We start from the raw sequence: 18,020 nt of genomic DNA, 5'->3' as shown, positions 1-18,020 counted from the left end.
TCTTCCAACGAAATATGGAAAGCCTCCTCAAGTCGATTCCAGGGACGGTGGTTTTTTAGGACGACATCCTCATCACGGGTTATGATACTGAAGAACACCTCCACAACCTAGAGGAGGTGCTACGCAGACTGGACCGGGTAGGGCTGCGACTGAAAAAGGCGAAGTGCGTCTTCCTAGCTCCAGAGGTAGAATTCCTGGGGATGAGGGTAGCAGCAGACGGGATCAGCCCTACTGCGTCCAAGACGGAAGTGATCCAGAGAACACCCAGACCCCATAACACAACGGAGCTGCATTCGTTCCTGGGGCTCCTGAACTATTTTGGTAACTTCCTTCCCAAATTGAGCACGCTGCTAGAGCCGCTACACGTGCTCCTACGCAAAGGTCGCGAATGGGTCTGGGGGGACAGCCAGGAAAGGGCTTTTAATAGAGCACGCAATTTGTTATGTTCCAACAATCTGTTAATGCTATAAGACCCATGTAAGAAACTTGTGTTAACGTGCGATGCGTCGACCTATGGTGTCGGGAGTGTGTTGCAGCATGTCAATGCCAAGGGTCAGTTACAGCCGGTAGCTTATGCCTCCAAAAGTCTGTCCCAGGCAGAAAGGGGCTACAGGATGGTAGAAAAGGAGGCACTCGCATGTGTATATGCGGTAAAGAAAATGCACCAGTACCTGTTTGGCAGGAAATTTGAGCTGGAGACAGATCACAAACCCCTAGCGTCCCTTTTGGCCGACAACAAGGACATAAATGCAAACGCATCGGCCCGCATACAGAGGTGGGCACTCACGTTAGCCGCCTATGACTACACAATTCGGCACAGACCGGGCACCGAAAACTGCGCTGATGCACTCAGCAGGCTCCCACTAGCCACCACTGAGGGGGCTACCGAGCATGCTGCTGAGATGGTCATGGCTATTGAAGCTTTCGGAAGTGAAGGCTCACCCGTGACAGCCCGTCAGATTAAAGTCTGGGCAAATAGAGACCCGCTATTGTCTCTAGTCAAGAAATGTGTCCTGAATGGGGACTGGGCAACCACATACAGGGCATGCCCCGAGGAATTTAAACCATTTCACAGGCGCAGGGATGAACTCTGATTCAGGCCGATTGCCTACTGTGGGGAAACCGCGTAGTCATGCCCCAGATGGGCAGAGAGGTGTTCATCAGAGAACTCCACAATGAGCACCCGGGCATTGTTACGATGAAGGCAATTGCCAGGTCACACGTTTAGTGGCCAGGGATAGACGCAGGTCTGGAACTTTGTGTTCGCAGGTGCAACACATGTGCCCAGCTGGGCAATGCGCCCAGGGAAGCCCCCCTTAGCCCCTGGCCATGGCCCGCCAAGCCTTGGTCACGCATCCATGTGGACTACGCAGGTCCTTTCATGGGAAAAATGTTTTTGGTTGTAGTAGACGCCTACTCCAAATGGATCGAGTGTGACATTTTAAATTCAAGCACATCCTCTGCCACGGTAGAAAGTCTGCGGGCAATGTTCGCCGCCCACGGTCTACCGGACATCTTGGTCAGCGACAATGGCCCGTGCTTCACAAGCACTGAATTCCAGGACTTCATGGCAGGCAATGGAATTAACCATGTCAGAACGACACCGTTCAAGCCGGCCTCAAATGCCAGGCAGAACAAGCAGTGTTCAGCCACCGAAGGACTCACTTTTAGAGTGGAAGCAAGTCTTCCTCGATTCAGAGGGACTGCCTATGATGATGATGATGATGAGAGGAATATGCAGCAAATTAGCTGATCTGACAAAAGTCCCCCTGTGGACCTGTGGCGTAAAAGTTGAGAGCTGTGGTTGTTATGTATTTAACCCCTTGTAACCTGTATTATACTACCACCAGAGGGCCTACCTGTTGGAGTCCCAAGGGATCCCAGCATCCCTTGGGAGCACGGTATATAAGCAGGCCACCCACGAGGTAACTACACTCTGGAGTCTTATTAAAGGAGCTAAGGTCACACTTGCTCATTGTACACAGTATTCAGTTTCATCCTTTACTATGAACGTATTAGCGGTCACTTTCTGTGCCGCAGTCGGAGTTGTGCGTGCTGTGGACAGAGTTTCTCCGTAGGGTCGGGATTGGAGCACAGTCTCCTGGGACACAGTGTGCCTCCTGGGACTATGGATGCTGCAGGATGGGTCGTTAAGCATGGTCTGTCTGCCCTATGGCGCGACCTGATTAATCTCATACAGTCTCCTGTTGCTCATCTTCCTCCAGCATGAGTTTGCAGCTTTTAGATACTTGCTCCCTAATTCCTTTTAACTACAAGGCTCTTCATGGGTATCGGAGAATGTAGGTAACGTGTCAAGTGGATGATCCTATTCGACCTCCTGTCATCATAGATATCAGTGTCCAGTTCACTCCACGTAACAGTAAGAATCGCTGAGTATATTAGACAGAGCAAATGCTCTGGGGCCTGACAACATTTCAGCTGTAGTGCTGAAGACCTTTATCAATGAGGAGGACAAGAGCTGCAATGGCATGGGAACACCATTACTTCCAAATCAAGCACCATCCTTCCTTATTTAAGGAAGGTTATACTCGCATTGAAGGCTGTTCAGAGAAGGTTCACTAGGTTGATTCCGGAGATGAGGGTGTTGACTTATGAGGAAAGGTTGAGCAGGTTAGGCCTATACTGAATTGGAGTTCAGAAGAATGAGAGGTGATCTTATTGAAACGTATAAGATAATGAGGGGTCTTGACAAGGTGGATGCAGGGAGGATATTTCCACTTGTAGAAAACTAAAACTAGGGGGCATAGTCTCAGAATAAGGGGCCGTCTATTTAAAACTGAGATGAGTAGGAATTTCTTCTCTGAGGGTTATAAATTTTCTGCCCCAGAGAGCTGTGGAGGCTGGGTCATTGAATATATTTAAGGTGGAGATAGACAGATTTTTGAGGGATAAGGGAGTAAAGGATTATGGGGAGCGGGCAGGAAAGTGGAGCTGAGTCCATGATCGGATCAGCCATGATCTTATTGAATGGCGGAGCAGGCTCGAGGGGCCGTATGGCCTACTCCTGCTCCTATTTCTTATGTAGATGCAAATCCCAATTCATACCCTTCCCCAATCCAGGAATCCCGGTTTAGATCCGTTTGGCTTCCCTGCACCAACAGCCCCCCACAAAACAAAAGTTTAAAGAAACGTGCTGTGGAGATTTCTACATTCCAGAGCAGAGAAAATTTCCAATTCCCCATCACATGCCAGTGAGAATGTCGGCACTTGAGTTGTGCTCAGAGGGTGTGTGAGAAACAGGACGTGAAATAACCAATAGCATTGTTCTGTTCAGATACATGGATTTTAATTTTCTAAGATTTCGACACTCGTGAGTTGGACAATATTCTTGTATTTTTCTGGTTGCTTAACTCTGGCGTACAGAACAATAACAAAACACAATACTTTCTACTTAAAGGTTAAGGGTCAGAGTCTATCAGACCACACAGAAAGATACTTAATCAAAGGTTAAAGTGCACAGTGATGGGCCTCAGCTTCAATGTTAATTGGATCACTGCAGCAGGCAGCTTACTTTAAACATTGATCAACAAAGTCACATCTTCTGAAACATCAAAAGTATTTCACAAAAACACAGGAATTTGTGGGACCGGGAAAACCATCTCCATCCGTAAAGCCAGGTTCAGAGCGACATCGCTCGCCAATGCCCGCCTCAAATCCCGATTGGCCTCCAACCCTCCAGAGCCCAGAGTGTGAGACAGTGACACCTTATTGGTCCATTCACTTCCCTCCTCTGAGCTTCTTTCCATCTCGTGTCCATCTCCTTCCTCACTTGAAGATTCCTTGGGTGCACTTCCCGATGGGACCACAGGCATTCAGCAACGGACGAGTCAAACTTACGCGGAGAGGAAACCGAGGGAGGTCACACTCGGGCAGTCGGGATACTATTCCAAGGTTGTGGCTGAGACAACTTGTGGGGCCAGAGGAGACAGAGTTTTACTCTGCCAGTAACAAGCTCCTGCTCGCTGAACACCAAATTCACAAATAAAACTTTCAACTTCCGCAGAAGATAGTTTCAAAACGCAGAACTTCATATCAACATTTTCCAAACACATTGTATTTTACAGCAAAATATTATTCAGTATACAGTAAAACCTGCAGTGGGCTGGGTTGTGTATTAGTGAAGCGGATCAAAGGGTGAGTTGTACGCCTTGTTCTGGATTATGGTATGTGATATATGGAGCCGCATTCAATTATCTTTACCGCTTTCCTTCCCTTTCCTATTGCCTCCCCATGTGCTGGTGCCAGTTCCATCGAGGAAAGGGCACTCCCCAGCTCCCTTACCCGATGTGTGGGCCTAGACAGCAAGTATTGGTCAGTTACTGAACCATGGACAACAGTACAGCCCAGGTCAAACCTACGCTTGGCCTTGGAATGACTCACGCACTCTCTGCACACACTCACTCCCTCACATTATGTAGATACTGAGACACACTCCCTCACACATGCTCGCCACACACAGTGACTCTCCACACACGCACACACACTCTCAACACACTCACTGACACACACTCATATTATGTACATACTGAGACACACTCACTCGCACACACTCACTCATCATCATAGGCAGTCCCTCGGAATAGAGGAAGACTTGCTTCCACTCTTAGCATGAGTTCTTAGGTGGCTGTATAGTCCAATACGGGAATCACAGTTTCTGTCACAGGTGGGATAGGTAGTCGTTGAGGGAAAGGGTGGGCAGGAAGCCTAGTTTGCCGCACACTCCTTCCGCTGCCTGCGTTTGATTTCTGCATGGTCTCGGCGACGATACTCGAGGAGCTCAGCACCCTCCCGGATGCATTTCCTCCACTTAGGGCGGTCTTTGGCCAGGGACTCCCAGGTGTCAGTGGGGATGTCGCACTTTATCAGGGAGGCTTTGAGGGTGTCCTTGTAACGTTTCCTCTGCCCGCCTTTGGCTCATTTGCGTGGACGAGTTCCGAGTAGAACGCTTGCTTTGGGAGTCTCGTGTCTGGCATGCGAACTATGTGGCCTGCCCAGCGGAGCTGATCAAATGTGGTCAGTGCTTCAATGCTGGGGATGTTGGCCTGGATGAGGACCCTAATGTTTGTGCGTCTGTCCTCCCAGAGGATTTGCAGGATCTTGCGGAGACATCGCTGGTGGTATTTCTCCAGCGACTTGAGGTGTCTACTGTACATGGTCCATGTCTCTGAGCTATGGAGGGCTGGTATTACTACAGCCCTGTAGGCCAAGAGCTTGGTGACAGTTTTGAGGGACTGATCTTCAAACACTCTTTTGCTATACTGACACACACTGGGACATACTCACACTCTCTCTCTTCACACATTCGCTACAATTTGGCCCAGAGCTGAACACAAAATCTTTTTACAAAAATAGCTCTCAAAGTGATGTTCGAGGTACCTGCTTTCGCTGGGGTCCAGTTCTAGTCAACATTACAACAGTGACTACACGCCAAAAGTACTTCATTGGCTGTAAAATGCTTTGAGACATCCGGTGGTTGTCTGGGGGGCTATGGGACCCCACTCACAGGGAATGCCGTAACCCCTGCTGCTCTTTATCGAGCCTTTGCTCACCTTTGTTGAAAGTCATTGCTGAGACAGTTTTACACGTTGGGGGCCATTTCCACCCCCCCCCAATGCTCCCAGACAGACGGAGAGTCACTGGCTGCGATTCCTCGCAGATTCCTGCTCCCCCCCCACCCCACCGTTGGAATTGCGGGATTGCCGACTTATCAGCTCTGTACTTTAAACGGCGGCGGCTAGAAAACTCGCAGGCTTGCATCTTGCAAAATTATTTAGATAAACATCATCTGTTATTTAAATTGCCGAAACATTTGCTGGGATTTTTATACAATGCGAAGCGTATTTTTTTAAAAAGCTGTTCTGCCTCCCCACAGAAGGGGCCAGCCACTACAGCACACAGGATCATTTATTTCATTGCTCGTCCGTTTGAGTTTGGGGCGAGCTCAGACACATTTGTATTCGGGCACCGATATCCCCGGGGCAACCGCCACCCCCCTTTCACATCCACTTGGAACAATTCTCACCACTTACAACATAATCTTCAAATAAATAGACCGGCGGGCTCATTCTTGGTAATGCCACACCCAGTTGTACCATAGAAAAAAACTGCAGCAGACATTTAGCACAAGATCTATTCTTGAAATTCAACCCTGTCTCCTGTTCTGTTTAATGGTTAATTCTGTTTATATCTGCTTCCAGTTTAACCATTAATGTGGAGAAATGTGAAGTTATCCACTTTGGTGGTAGGAAAAATAGAAAAGCAGAGTGTTTTTTTAAATGGAGAGAGATTGGGAAATGTTGGTGTTCAGAGGGACCTGTACACCAATCACTGAAAGTTAACAGGCAGGTACAGCAAGAAATTAGGAAAGCAAATGGTATGTTGGCCTTTATTACAAGAGGATTTGAGTACAAGAGTAAAGGCATCTTACTGCAATTATATACCACATCTGGAGTATTGTGTACAGTTTTGGTCTCCTTACCTAAGGAAGGATATACTTGCCATAGAGGGAGTGTTAACGAAGGTTCACCAGACTGATTCCTGGGATGGGGGGGGGGTGGGGGGATTGTCCTATGAGGAGAGATTGAGTAGACTAGGCCTATATTCTCTAGAGTTTAGAAGAATGAGAGGTGCTCTCATTGAAACATACACAATTCCTACAGGGCTCAACAGGGTAGATGCAGGGAGGCTGTTTCCTCTGGCTGAGGAGTCTACAACCAGGGGTCACAGTCTCAGAATAAGGGGTCGGCCATTTAGGACTGAGATGAGGAGAAATTTCTTCACTCAGAGGGTGGTGAATCTTTGGAATTCTCTACCCCAGAGGGCTGTGGAGGCTCAGTCTTATGAGTATATTCAAAACAGAGATTGATAGATTTTTGAATACTAAGGAAATCAAGGTATGTGGGGATTGTGCAGGAAAGTGGAGTTGAGGTAGAAGATCAGCCATGATATTACTGAATGGCGGTGCAGGCTCGAGGGGCCGAATGGCCGGCTCCTGCTCCTATTTCTTATGTTCTTATGTTGATCCCATGGTGCCTGCAATATGACTATCGACCTCTAGGTGGCACTGGAGGAGCAGGAGCAGCCTGGTTTGGTGACCTGCAAAACAAAAGGCAGGTTTGCTCCGTTAATGCTGATGTGACGTGTCATTAGCGCTTAAACAAAGTTCCATTAATTGTACCTCTGCTGCCTGTATCCTGCCCTGAAACCTAGCCCCCACTCACCCAGCGCGCCTGTGCTCACTGATCCCCACTGCTTCCTCGTCCGGCAACATCTCCAGCTTAAGATTATCTGTATATGCTTGTATGTTCTGTATATTCCTGTTTGTCCCTGGATATCCTTGTACATCCCTGTATAACTCTGGATATTCCTGTTTGTCCCTGTATATCCCTGGATATACCTGTATATTCCCTCATATCCCTAAGAAACGTGGCCACCTCCAGAAAGCGACAATGTCTTTTGACGAGCAAGCTAATCCCTGAATTAATGAAAGGCACCCACACCCTGCGAACTGTGACCCAGCCGCGGTACTGAACGCAGCAATGAGCGCGCGGCCATGGACAGTGCCAAACACAGCGGGAGTCTGCCCATACAGCAGACAGCATCATGACCTGGGGAACCTGGTCTTCCATCCAATCAGAAAGCACGGTTGGGAGTTCAGGCCACGGGTTTGCTCCCAGCCATAACTGACTGCCACAGCGCGGTTAAAGGTCACGAGGAGATACCTGGCTGGCGTGCGGGGTGGAATTCGAGGAGGGGGTAAACTGGGAGGTTGGTTCCGGCTCAGATCAGCTCTCGGTGTCCCACAGTCTGCCGGCTCGTTGTCCTGAAATAGGTGAAAACAGCGAGAGAGAAAGGTCAGCATTTCCACAGAAAATGGGTAAAGTGCAGTGTGTCGTGTCACTGATACAAGAGCAGACAGTGACGAGGAGATTCAACACCGCCTCCAGTGCGCCAGTGCAGCCTTCGGCCGCCTGAGGAAAAGTGTTTGAAGACCAGGCCCTCAAATCTACCACCAAGCTCATGGTCTACAGGGCTGTAGTAACACCCACCCTCCTGTATGGCTCAGAGACATGGACCATGTACAGTAGACACCTCAAGTCGCTGGAGAAATACCACCAATTATGTCTCCGCAAGATCCTGCAAATCCCCTGGGAGGACAGACGCACCAACGTTAGCGTCCTCGACCAGGCCAACATCCCCAGCATCGAAGCACTGACCATACTTGATCAGCTCTGCTGGGCGGGCCACATTGTTTGCATGCCAGATACGAGACTCCCAAAAGCAAGCGCTCTACTCGGAACTCCTAGACGGCAAGTGAGCCCTTTGTGGCCAGAGGAAACGTTACCGGGACACCCTCAAAGCCTCCCTGATAAAGTGCAGCATCCCCACCGACAGCTGGGATTCCCTGCCCAAAGACCAGTCTGCCCTAAGTGGAGGAAGAGCATCCGGGAGGGCGCTGAGCAACTTGAGTCTCATCGCCGAGAGCATGCAGAAACCAAGCGCAGGCAACAGAAGGAGCGTGCGGCAAACCTGTCCCACCCACCCTTTCCCACCCTCCCTTACCCTCAACCACTAACTGTCCCACCTGTGACAGAGTCTGTGGCTCCCGTATTGGACTGCTCAGCCACCTAAGGACTCATTTTTAGAGTGGAAGCAGGTCCTCCTCGATTCCGAGGGACTGCCTATGATGATGATGATTATTCTGTGCACATTTCGACACTAACTCGGACATAGGATTTCGGCGGGATCCTCCCGATCCCCGGCCTAACTTCAGCGAAAGTGCGGCAGAAATGTTGGGTACATGGCGTCAGCAGCCAAGGGATCGGGAGAACCCAGCAAGAATCCTGCTGCTCCATTTCTGCGTTCCAGCAAAATTGCCCACGGCCACACACACACCCGGTGTGGTTTACATTGCGTTTACAGCCCAGAAACAGGCCATTCGGCCCAACAGGTCCGTGCCAGCGTTTATCTCCATACCAGCCTCCTCCCACCTTACTTCACCCGATTTCCACCCATTGAAGACAATAGCAGGTCGGCATAGCGTGAGGACACCGTTTGTGCTTCTGGCGAGTACTGAGAGCACGGATGTAGGATTGATGCACCAGAATTACAGCACAGCCCAGCTTCTGTTCAGCCTCCCCCTCCTCCCGATGTTGAAACCACTTTAAACTGGTCGGTGAAACAATTGGATGAATAGTTGGTCTCACTCTCTCCCTGTCTCTTTCTCTATATATGTTTCATTAAACACGCAAATAATCCATCTCCTGAATTTACTGCCGCAAGTAGGTTAGCCATCCATCATCAGCGGTGCCTGGACCACATCACGCGCTTTCGGGCCCTGTTCTCCTCACCAAAGCCATCCGATACTCCAGAATCGTCCTGGAATGCAAAGTCAACCCTCACCTACGTTTCTCCGCTGTAAATCATCTCAAACCCCTCTCCCCTGCCTCCCCCACCCTCACCTCCAACAACAAGTGCGAGGAGCACAGGAACTTCTTTGTCACTAAGATTGAAACCATCCGTTCAGCTGCCTCTTCTACTTCCCTCCCTTGCCCACCGGGTCAAACATCCCCTACGGTTCCAATCAAACTTCCCCCCAAACTTCCCCTCGGGATTCCCCCCCTGCCCTAACCCCGAATCACGTCTTTCTCCAACTTCTCTTCCAACTCCCCTCATGCCCTCTCTGAATACACTTCATCCACGGGACATGCAGCTCAACGTCGCCATGGGGACAGTGTCGGGGACGCTCATGTCCACTCCAAGTGGCCCCCGGTGCTGTCCCACGTCGCCCCGCCTGCCCTTTGGCCGCGATTCCCCTGCGTTTCGTCAGATCTTCCCATTCACAGAGACTTGAAAAACCCACCACGAAAACGCTTAAAATGGCGGCGGCTGTTCTGGGAAACAGCGGCCGATATTTACGCAGCTGGTAGCCGCTATCCCGAGGGACGGAATCGTGGGATGACGACAACATAGAACCAACACCCCATCACTGACCCACCAGCAGAGGCCCCGGCCTGCCACCTCCGGCGGAGACAGTGGGCAGCGAGCGCTCGAGCCAATCCGCGCGGGGCCCCACACGTGGATGATGAGGGATGGCCCGATGTGAGACTGTGGCTCTGAACTTACATCTTTCTTTAGTTTCTCTCCGATCTCCCCTCATCACCCTCTCCAAGCTCATCTTAACCCACCTCCTACTCCATCAACCCTCTTCCCACTAAACTGTCGACCACCCAACTTCCTGCCCTCACTCCCATGTTAGCTGATATAGTTAATGGTTCTCTCTCCTCAGGAACTGCCCCCCTCCGCTTCAAATCAACCCGTCATAGAAACATAGAAAATAGGTGCAGGAGTAGGCCATTCGGCCCTTTGAGCCTGCACCACCATTCAATATGATCATGGCTGATCATGCAACTTCAGTACCCCATTCCTGCTTTCTCTCCATACTCCTTGATCCCTTTAGCCATAAGGACCACATCTAACTCCCTTTTGAATATAGCTAACCAACTGGCCTCAACAACTTTCTGTGGTCGAGAATTCCCCGAGTGAAGAAGTTTCTCCTCATCTCGGTCCTAAATAGCTTACCCCTTATCCTTAGACCGTGACCCCTGGTTCTGGACTTCCCCAACATCGGGAACATTCTTCCTCCATCTAACCTGTCCAGTCCCGTCAGAATTTTATATGTTTCTATGAGATCCCCTCTCATGTCATCATCCCTCTCCTCAAAAAAAAAAACACCCTTGATCCCTCCATCCTTGCAAACTACCGTCCCATCTCCAACCTCCTTTCCCTCTCTAAAGTGCTTGAACGTGCTGCCGCCTTCCAAATCAGTGCCCATCTTTCCCGGAATTCCATATTTCACTCCTTCCAATCAGATTTCTGGCCCTGCCACAGTAACTAACCCTCCTCGCCCTTCCCGAGCTGTCTGCAGATGCCACCATGGTTGATGACACCATGCTCCTCCAATGCCTCTCCTCCATCATCCAGCTTGGTGGGACATCTCTCACCTGGTCCCATTCATAGCCAGAGAATCTCTGTTACCTCTGGAGTCCCCCAAAAATCTATCCTTGGCCCCCTCCCATTTCTCATCTACCATCTGCCCCTTGGCGACATAATCCGAAAGCATGTCAGGTTCCACGTGTACACCGGACAACACTCAGCTCTACCTCACCCCCCACCTCTTGTGAACCCTCCACTGTCTCGAAATTGTCGGACTGCATTTTCGTCATCCCATACAGAATGAGCAGAAATTTCCTCCAACTACATTTTAGGAAGACCGAAGCCATTGTTTTCGGTCCCTGCCACCGACTCCGTGCCTCCGCCTGACCACCGTCTGAGGCTGAGCCAGAGTGTACGCAACCTTGGTGTCGTGTTTGACCCCGAGATGAGCTTCCGACCCCATATCCGCTTCATCACCAAAACCGCCTACTTCCAGCTCTGTAACATTGCCTGACTCCGCCCCTGCCTCAGCGCACCTACTTTTTGTTACCTCAAGAATTGACGATTCCAACGCTCTCCTGGCTGGCCTCCTGCATTAGACTGCCCTAAGAGGACCAAGTGCATCCGGGAGGGCGCTGAGCACCTCGACTCCCAACGGCGAGAGCATGCAGAAACCAAGCGCAGGCAGCGGAAGGAGCATGTGGCAAACCAGTTCCACCCACCCTTTCCCTCAACGACTATCTGTCCCACCTGTGACAGGGACTGTGGCTCTCGTATTGGACTGTTCAGCCACCTAAGGACTCATTTTAAGAGTGGAAGAAAGTCTTCCTCGATTCCAAGGGACTGCCTATGATGACCGTTCATAAACTTGAGCTCATCCAAAACTCGTCTGCCCGCGTCCTAACTCGCACCAAGTCCCATCACTGACCTACACTGGCTCCCGGTCCGGCAACGCCTCAATTTTGAAATTCTCATCCTTGTTTTTTGAAATTCCTCCATGGCCCTCGCCGCTCCCTATCCCTATAACCTCCTCCAACCCCACAACCTCCACCCGAGATATCTGCGCTCCTCCAATTCTGCCCTCTTGAGTATCCCCATTGGCGGCCATGCCTTCAGCTGCCAGCCCCAACTCTGGAATTCCCTCCATAAACCTCCCCACCTCTCTAATCTTTTCAGATGCTCCTTAAAAACTACCGGTGTCTTTTGTCTTGCTATCTCATGTGGCTTGATGTCAAACTTTGTTTCGATAGTGCTCTTGTGAAGAGCCTTGAAATGTTTTACTACATTAAAGACGCGATATAATTTCAAGTTATTGTTGTTGTAATCAAATTCAAAAATGACATCCTGTGTGACCACAGTGCACTATCCCTCCTCAATCTCTCTGCAGCTTTTCACATGGCTGACTACACCATCTGCCTCCAGCACCTGCCCTCTGTTGTCGAGCTCGGTGGGGCTGCACTCACTTGGTTCCACTCTTACCTGCAGCCAGAGCATCTCCAGCAATGGCCTCTCCTCCTGCCTTCGCACCATTACCTCCAGAATCCCGAATGGACATTTGCTTGCTCCCCGCACCCCTTCTTCCTCATCGACATGCTGCCCCTTGGAGACATCATCTGATGACATGGACTCAGCTTCCACTTGTACACACAGCTGACACTCAAATCCACTTCCCCACCGCCTCTCTCAACCCTCTACTGTCTCCGTGTTGTCTCACTGCTTGTCCGATATCCCGTCTTGGATGAGCCACAATTTCCCCCATCCAAACGTTGGGAAGACCGAAGCCATCGTCTTTACCCCCCCGCCACAAGCTCCATATTCTTGCCACCAATTCCATCCCCTGCCCAACCACTGTCTCTGTCTGAACCAGACTGGTTGCAACCTCAGTGTCCTCATGGGCCCTGTACTTTCAGCCACCATGACCCCATTCTGGAATTCCCTCCCTAAACCTCGAACAATGCAACAATCCTCCAGTACTGCGCCGAGGGAGAACTGCTCTGGTCTTATGAATATGAAGTAACTATTTGTCTTAAAATTATTAACTCATTGTTTCGATAAGGAGCTGTAAATTGCGGCCCCTGTGGGTGAGTACGAGGTGGGGGTCGCACAAGTGCCGGGTGTAGACATGCGCTGCCCATGTGCCTAAACCCGGCACTGGCGATCTGTCAACATGCATCCAAACGAACAGGGCCTCCGCGGGCGAAGAGTTGGGCTATTTGTATCAAATATTTAATTAAATTGCATCGTAACTAATTTTAAATATGTAATGGGGTAGAAATTCCGACGACCTCGTGCCCGTACGAAGTTTCACAAGAACATAAGAAATAGGAGCAGGAGTAGGCCATATAGCCTCTCGAGCCTGCTCCGCCATTTAATACGATCATGGTTGATCTGATCATGGACTCAGCTCCACTTCCCCGCCCGCTCCCCATAACCCCTTATCCCCCTACAGACGCGGGAAGGCATCAGAAAAGCCGGTTTTCAGCGCACAATGCACACGCGCTAAAAAAACGGCTTTTCTGATCTGTCAAGCTGGAGTTCGACAGATCCTCCGCAGATCGGGTGCGAGGACATTTGCACGGGCAAGATTGCGGGATCTACCCATTTTACATCACCTACTTTTACAGGCGCAAGTGTTTTAAAACACACAAACATATTCAAATAAAGTTATGAAAACATATTTTATTGTTAAAAGCCCTCCCCACTACGGTAAGTTTATTTTAAGGCATAATTAAAAAAACGTTTTTAAAAATTGGGAAAATATATGTTTTTTTATGACATTAATAACTTTAATTTAAATGAATCTTAAATATTTTCTATTTTTTTTTGTGTTTTTGGTGTTTGGGGGGGGGGGGGAGGGGGGTTTCTCATTCATAATAATGGGAACTTACGGAATTCACATTCGTATGAATGGGGATTCCCCCTACTCCAATAGGTTGGGCCGGCCCATGTGATCCCGGAGATCCGTACAAAACCCGTTGCCAAACCCCTGTAGAAATTATCGAGGTCAGAGGCATCCATCCCTCGGGAAGCCTTGGAATGCAATTCTTGGCTCTTTGTTTTCCGCTTCCTGTGACTGGGAAGGTGACTGGACATCAGCCGACTGGTATTATTGGAACCAGGAGGTGACCATTTTGGGGAACGCTGTCCTTGCGTTTGAAGCTCGAAGATGGTTTATGGTTCGAGTGAGACTCACCTCATTGTCACCCTCCACTCCACTGCTTAAACTCAAAATACTGTGAGTGCTAGACCGGCTGCTGAGGCTACCTGAGTGGAGAGAACAGAAGATTGATTTCGAAAAGGAGTCATTTTATGAAAGCACCATTAGATAAAAGGAGGCTAATAATACCACAAACCCCAAATCTGTCAAAACAGCGTCAGCGCTGAACACTGGGTTGCCAGTCACTGCAAGTTATATTTTTATATGAATTAAATGAAGAAAAATTTCAGCATGTGATACAGAATTTACATTGGCTTCACCCCTCTATATTGCAGCGCTGTTGTACATTAGGCTCCTGAATAAAATAACCTCAGGGAAAGAAAGACAGGTTTTTTTTTAACATATGTAATTTTGGTCAACTCTGATCAGCGGGAGAAGTAAACATTTAAATCAATATTTTTTCTAAAGTTAAATGTAGCATGTAACTACCAGCATGGTAGAGGGCGATCTAGACAGACCTTGTTTTTTTCTCATCTAGCAATTTCTGTGTTACATTAAAGCCAGAGCAAGATTTTTCCAATGCTTTTTCTTGGCCGTGGCTTGGGACTATGTTAAAGGTGCTATAGAAATGCAAGTTGTTGCTGGTTGGTTTGCACCTCTCTTTTGAGGTCATTCCTGACACTCAAGGTTTCAAACCCTTCTGCAAAACATGCTATTCCTTTCTTCCATGGTTTTTATCTCCAACTTCTAAAGTGCAAGCCGTTAAAATAATGCTTCAATCTGCAGGTTTTTTCCGCTCAGTAAACAGGAGATATAAAGGCAAAATTAGCAAGGCTATGGGGATAGAGCAGGGGAGTGGGACTGATTGGAGAGCTCTACCATACAGCCGATGGGCTTTAATGGTCTCCTTCTGTGCTCAATGGTTCTATGAGAAAATAAGGAACGAAGTTAAGAGCAAGGATAAGAAAAACAAGGAGGGTGTACGAGGCGAGCCGGTACAGGGTACAATGGGCCGAACGGTTCCTTCTGTGCTGTGTGATTCGACGAGTGTTAATGTGACGAATTTAACTGCTATCTTGTGAAGGACGGTGAAAGGTGTTCGAAGGTTCTAGAATCTGTTTTACAGCTATGCCACAAATGTGGACGTACTTGCTGTGCTTGATGTGCTTCCCGTGTTCCACATCCCCCGCTGTATCCCTTGTCGGAGCGGGCAAGGCGGGATGAACCTGGGATTATCTTCATAAACTCCACATTGTGCACCCTCTGGAATGTCATGTGGTCGACCAGGAAGTGTGATCTCCATCTCTGAGCAGCAATTACAACAGTTACATTTTAATACTCTTAATATATCCTGATGCCCCTCAGTGGCATTGCTCCTGGATTAAAAACTAAAGTACGTAATAAACAAATAGTATACGGTTAACCCTTCCCTGGTAGATAAAGGAAAATATGTCCTTCATATTCTACAATGACAAACGTCTGTGTATAATGTGCTGTGATTACATATATAAATAGGTGTGCTGCTGTTAATCATTCCAAGTTAGCGAAATAATAAATCTGTGCGTCTGATGGTTTTATATGGATGGAAAATCAGAAGTTTTTCTTGTGGAAAAGCAAGCCTGATTTTCCTCTAGTGCAGGAATGGAAAATATTGCTCCAATACCTCTCACCATGAGGGTAACATTAAAGAAAGCGAAAGGCTAACTATTAGTGCTTAAAGTTATGTTTGGGATAAAAGTGGCGATTAAAACTGAGAGAGCTGTACCCTGCTTCTTTGTTTCACTTTTTGCGGGGTATCTCGTGGTGGTTCCGGTTAGTTAGACTTATCCATGAATGTTTAGATATTTCATTTTCTTGCCTGCAAAGTTGCTGGAAATGCGATCGAACAATGGCACAGTGAGAGTATCGGTATCTGGGACCTTGGCGAGCAATGGGACAGACAGTGTATCTCCTTAATTGACGACATCATGGATTGAGAAATAAAGAGAGGAAGGACTGAGGAGGAGAGTGAATTAGACAGGGTGAAAACAACGTCAAACTGGGTATAGAAAGAGGAATAAAGTGAGGGAATGAAATATTGGATTGAGAGAGAAAATAAGAGTCAGGAAAGGAAAAGTAACAAAAAAAATTCAAGATTTTGGTCTCCTGTCGCCCCTGGGATTCGCGGGGTCGCGGAGCATCACCGCCTGGGAGAGGTGAGCCGGTGCTCCAGATCCCTGGTTGCTTGACATAGAGTGATCGCGTTCTGGGTCAGAGAGGTTAACTGGCAGTTATTAACAATTATCAGATTGTTAAAAGGCTACTTACGCTGTTAGTTACTAGACTTAACTTTCTGTGGCGCGTTTAATGCGCAATTAATGTGCAAATGCAGCACTTTCATGAAAACCACGGGGAGGTGAAGATGCCACTTTTGCGACGCCAACAGTGGAGCGGCTCAAGTCGGTCAGAACTTGTGGCGATTTGCAATCCACGGGGCATCTCCCCCTCGCTACGAGTTGCTGGCCCGTTTGCGCATTACGAATGACGTACGCCACTCACATGCCGTTATTTTTTCAGCAACTTCTGGGCCATATAAAAACGGGTCAGGGAGATGCAGAGCTTATATCGGCTCTGCTTTGTTCCCCGAGAACAATTTTGAGTAAGCTGAACATTCAGTATTGTAGTGAGGGGCTGGCCTCAGTGAAACCAGCTGAATGTGTATAAATACCCGTGTCTAATGCTCAGATGGAGGTGGATGTGCCTCTGTAGAAAAACATACTAAAAGGGTCTCGATACACAGCTCACTGTGCCCATGTGGGATGCCAAATGTTGGTAATGAAAAGATGAAGTCCCTTCTTCATCCTCTGATACACCCACTCATTTATTTATGTAATTATTTGCATGAATGGGCAACAAAAATATTTATATGCCTACCTGCAGAGGGTAAGGAGGAATTATTAATTAATTTTTCAGCAATCAATCATAAACCTTCTCTCAGCATGTTGCTTACGAACTTCTGGAAATTCTTTCAGCAACCAGACCCCTACTCCCGTGAATCGCCCCGCGGGCTATCTCTCAGCTGAAATAAAAGTCTTGTGTAACCACGTCACAGAAAAAACATCGTCACGCTTTTCTGATTAGCTCAGATAACCGTGACATTTATTCAAGTGCTTCTTCACTCACCCTACCTCCCTACACATTGTACTTAGAACAGAATAAACACATGCAGCCTTCAAGAATTCTGTAAAATATCAAACTTCCCCAATACCTGTTCACCTTAGTATAGATTTGTAATCTTTATCCCTCATGGGCCTTTCAATCCTCAACATCCTTGTTCTTGACGGTTACTCTGTTCCCAGAATTCCTCCTCCTCTTGGCCTTGTTGGATTCGTCACCCTCACACGAATGCTTATGATCACCTGCATGGGCACACTGTAATAGAGCTCCCCCAAGTGGACTACTGAGGTACTGCGACTACTGATGTAAATAATAAAAGGGTCATGTGGCAGAGTCACATGATGACAGGTTTCTGTATTGGAGCCATCTTGTGTAGAGTGTGTTTGTAAGTGATGTCGTAAGAATATATCTCATACTCTTTTGCTCCTTCATTGGTTTTCGGGTTGTCCCTTTCATTTGACTGTTGACCGCTCTATGCAGTACTACCGACCTGCATTACTCACATCAGGCGGGAGTACATCACGATTTCCCCTCCCCCAAGCAATGCCACAGATGATCAGCCAGCATATGATTACATATTAAAAATAAAAGTGGCCATTTTGGATCAGTCGTTCACACTCTCAGCTCAGTGTCGGAAGATTGTGGCTTCAAGCTTCACTCTGGGACTCGAGAGCCCATGTACCAGGCTAGCCACACCGAGGGAGTGCTACACTGCTGGAGGTGCCACTCTGACTGGGATTTTAAAGCCAGG

The 18,020-nt window shown here is 48.4% G+C and overlaps 1 protein-coding gene across 2 annotated transcripts in view; it reads right to left on the bottom strand.

Annotated features, from left to right (window-relative positions):
- Positions 1-3,296: 3,296 nt before the first annotated feature.
- LOC139234943 (phosphoinositide 3-kinase adapter protein 1-like) overlaps positions 3,297-18,020 on the bottom strand; it is a 128,956-nt gene continuing 114,232 nt past the window's right edge. For both annotated transcript variants that reach the window (XM_070865916.1, XM_070865917.1), the window contains 4 exons: positions 15,263-15,418; positions 14,150-14,220; positions 7,743-7,843; positions 3,297-7,116 (listed from right to left, as the gene is read on the bottom strand). In XM_070865916.1, the coding sequence (XP_070722017.1) occupies positions 7,065-7,116; positions 7,743-7,843; positions 14,150-14,220; positions 15,263-15,418 (380 nt within the window). In that variant the 3' untranslated portion in view covers positions 3,297-7,064. The remainder of the gene's footprint in view (positions 7,117-7,742; positions 7,844-14,149; positions 14,221-15,262; positions 15,419-18,020) is intronic.

The sequence above is a fragment of the Pristiophorus japonicus genome, chromosome 22 (genome assembly GCF_044704955.1).
Source record: "Pristiophorus japonicus isolate sPriJap1 chromosome 22, sPriJap1.hap1, whole genome shotgun sequence".
Taxonomy (NCBI): Eukaryota; Metazoa; Chordata; class Chondrichthyes; family Pristiophoridae; genus Pristiophorus; species Pristiophorus japonicus.
This window is presented reverse-complemented; position numbering and strand designations above follow the sequence as displayed.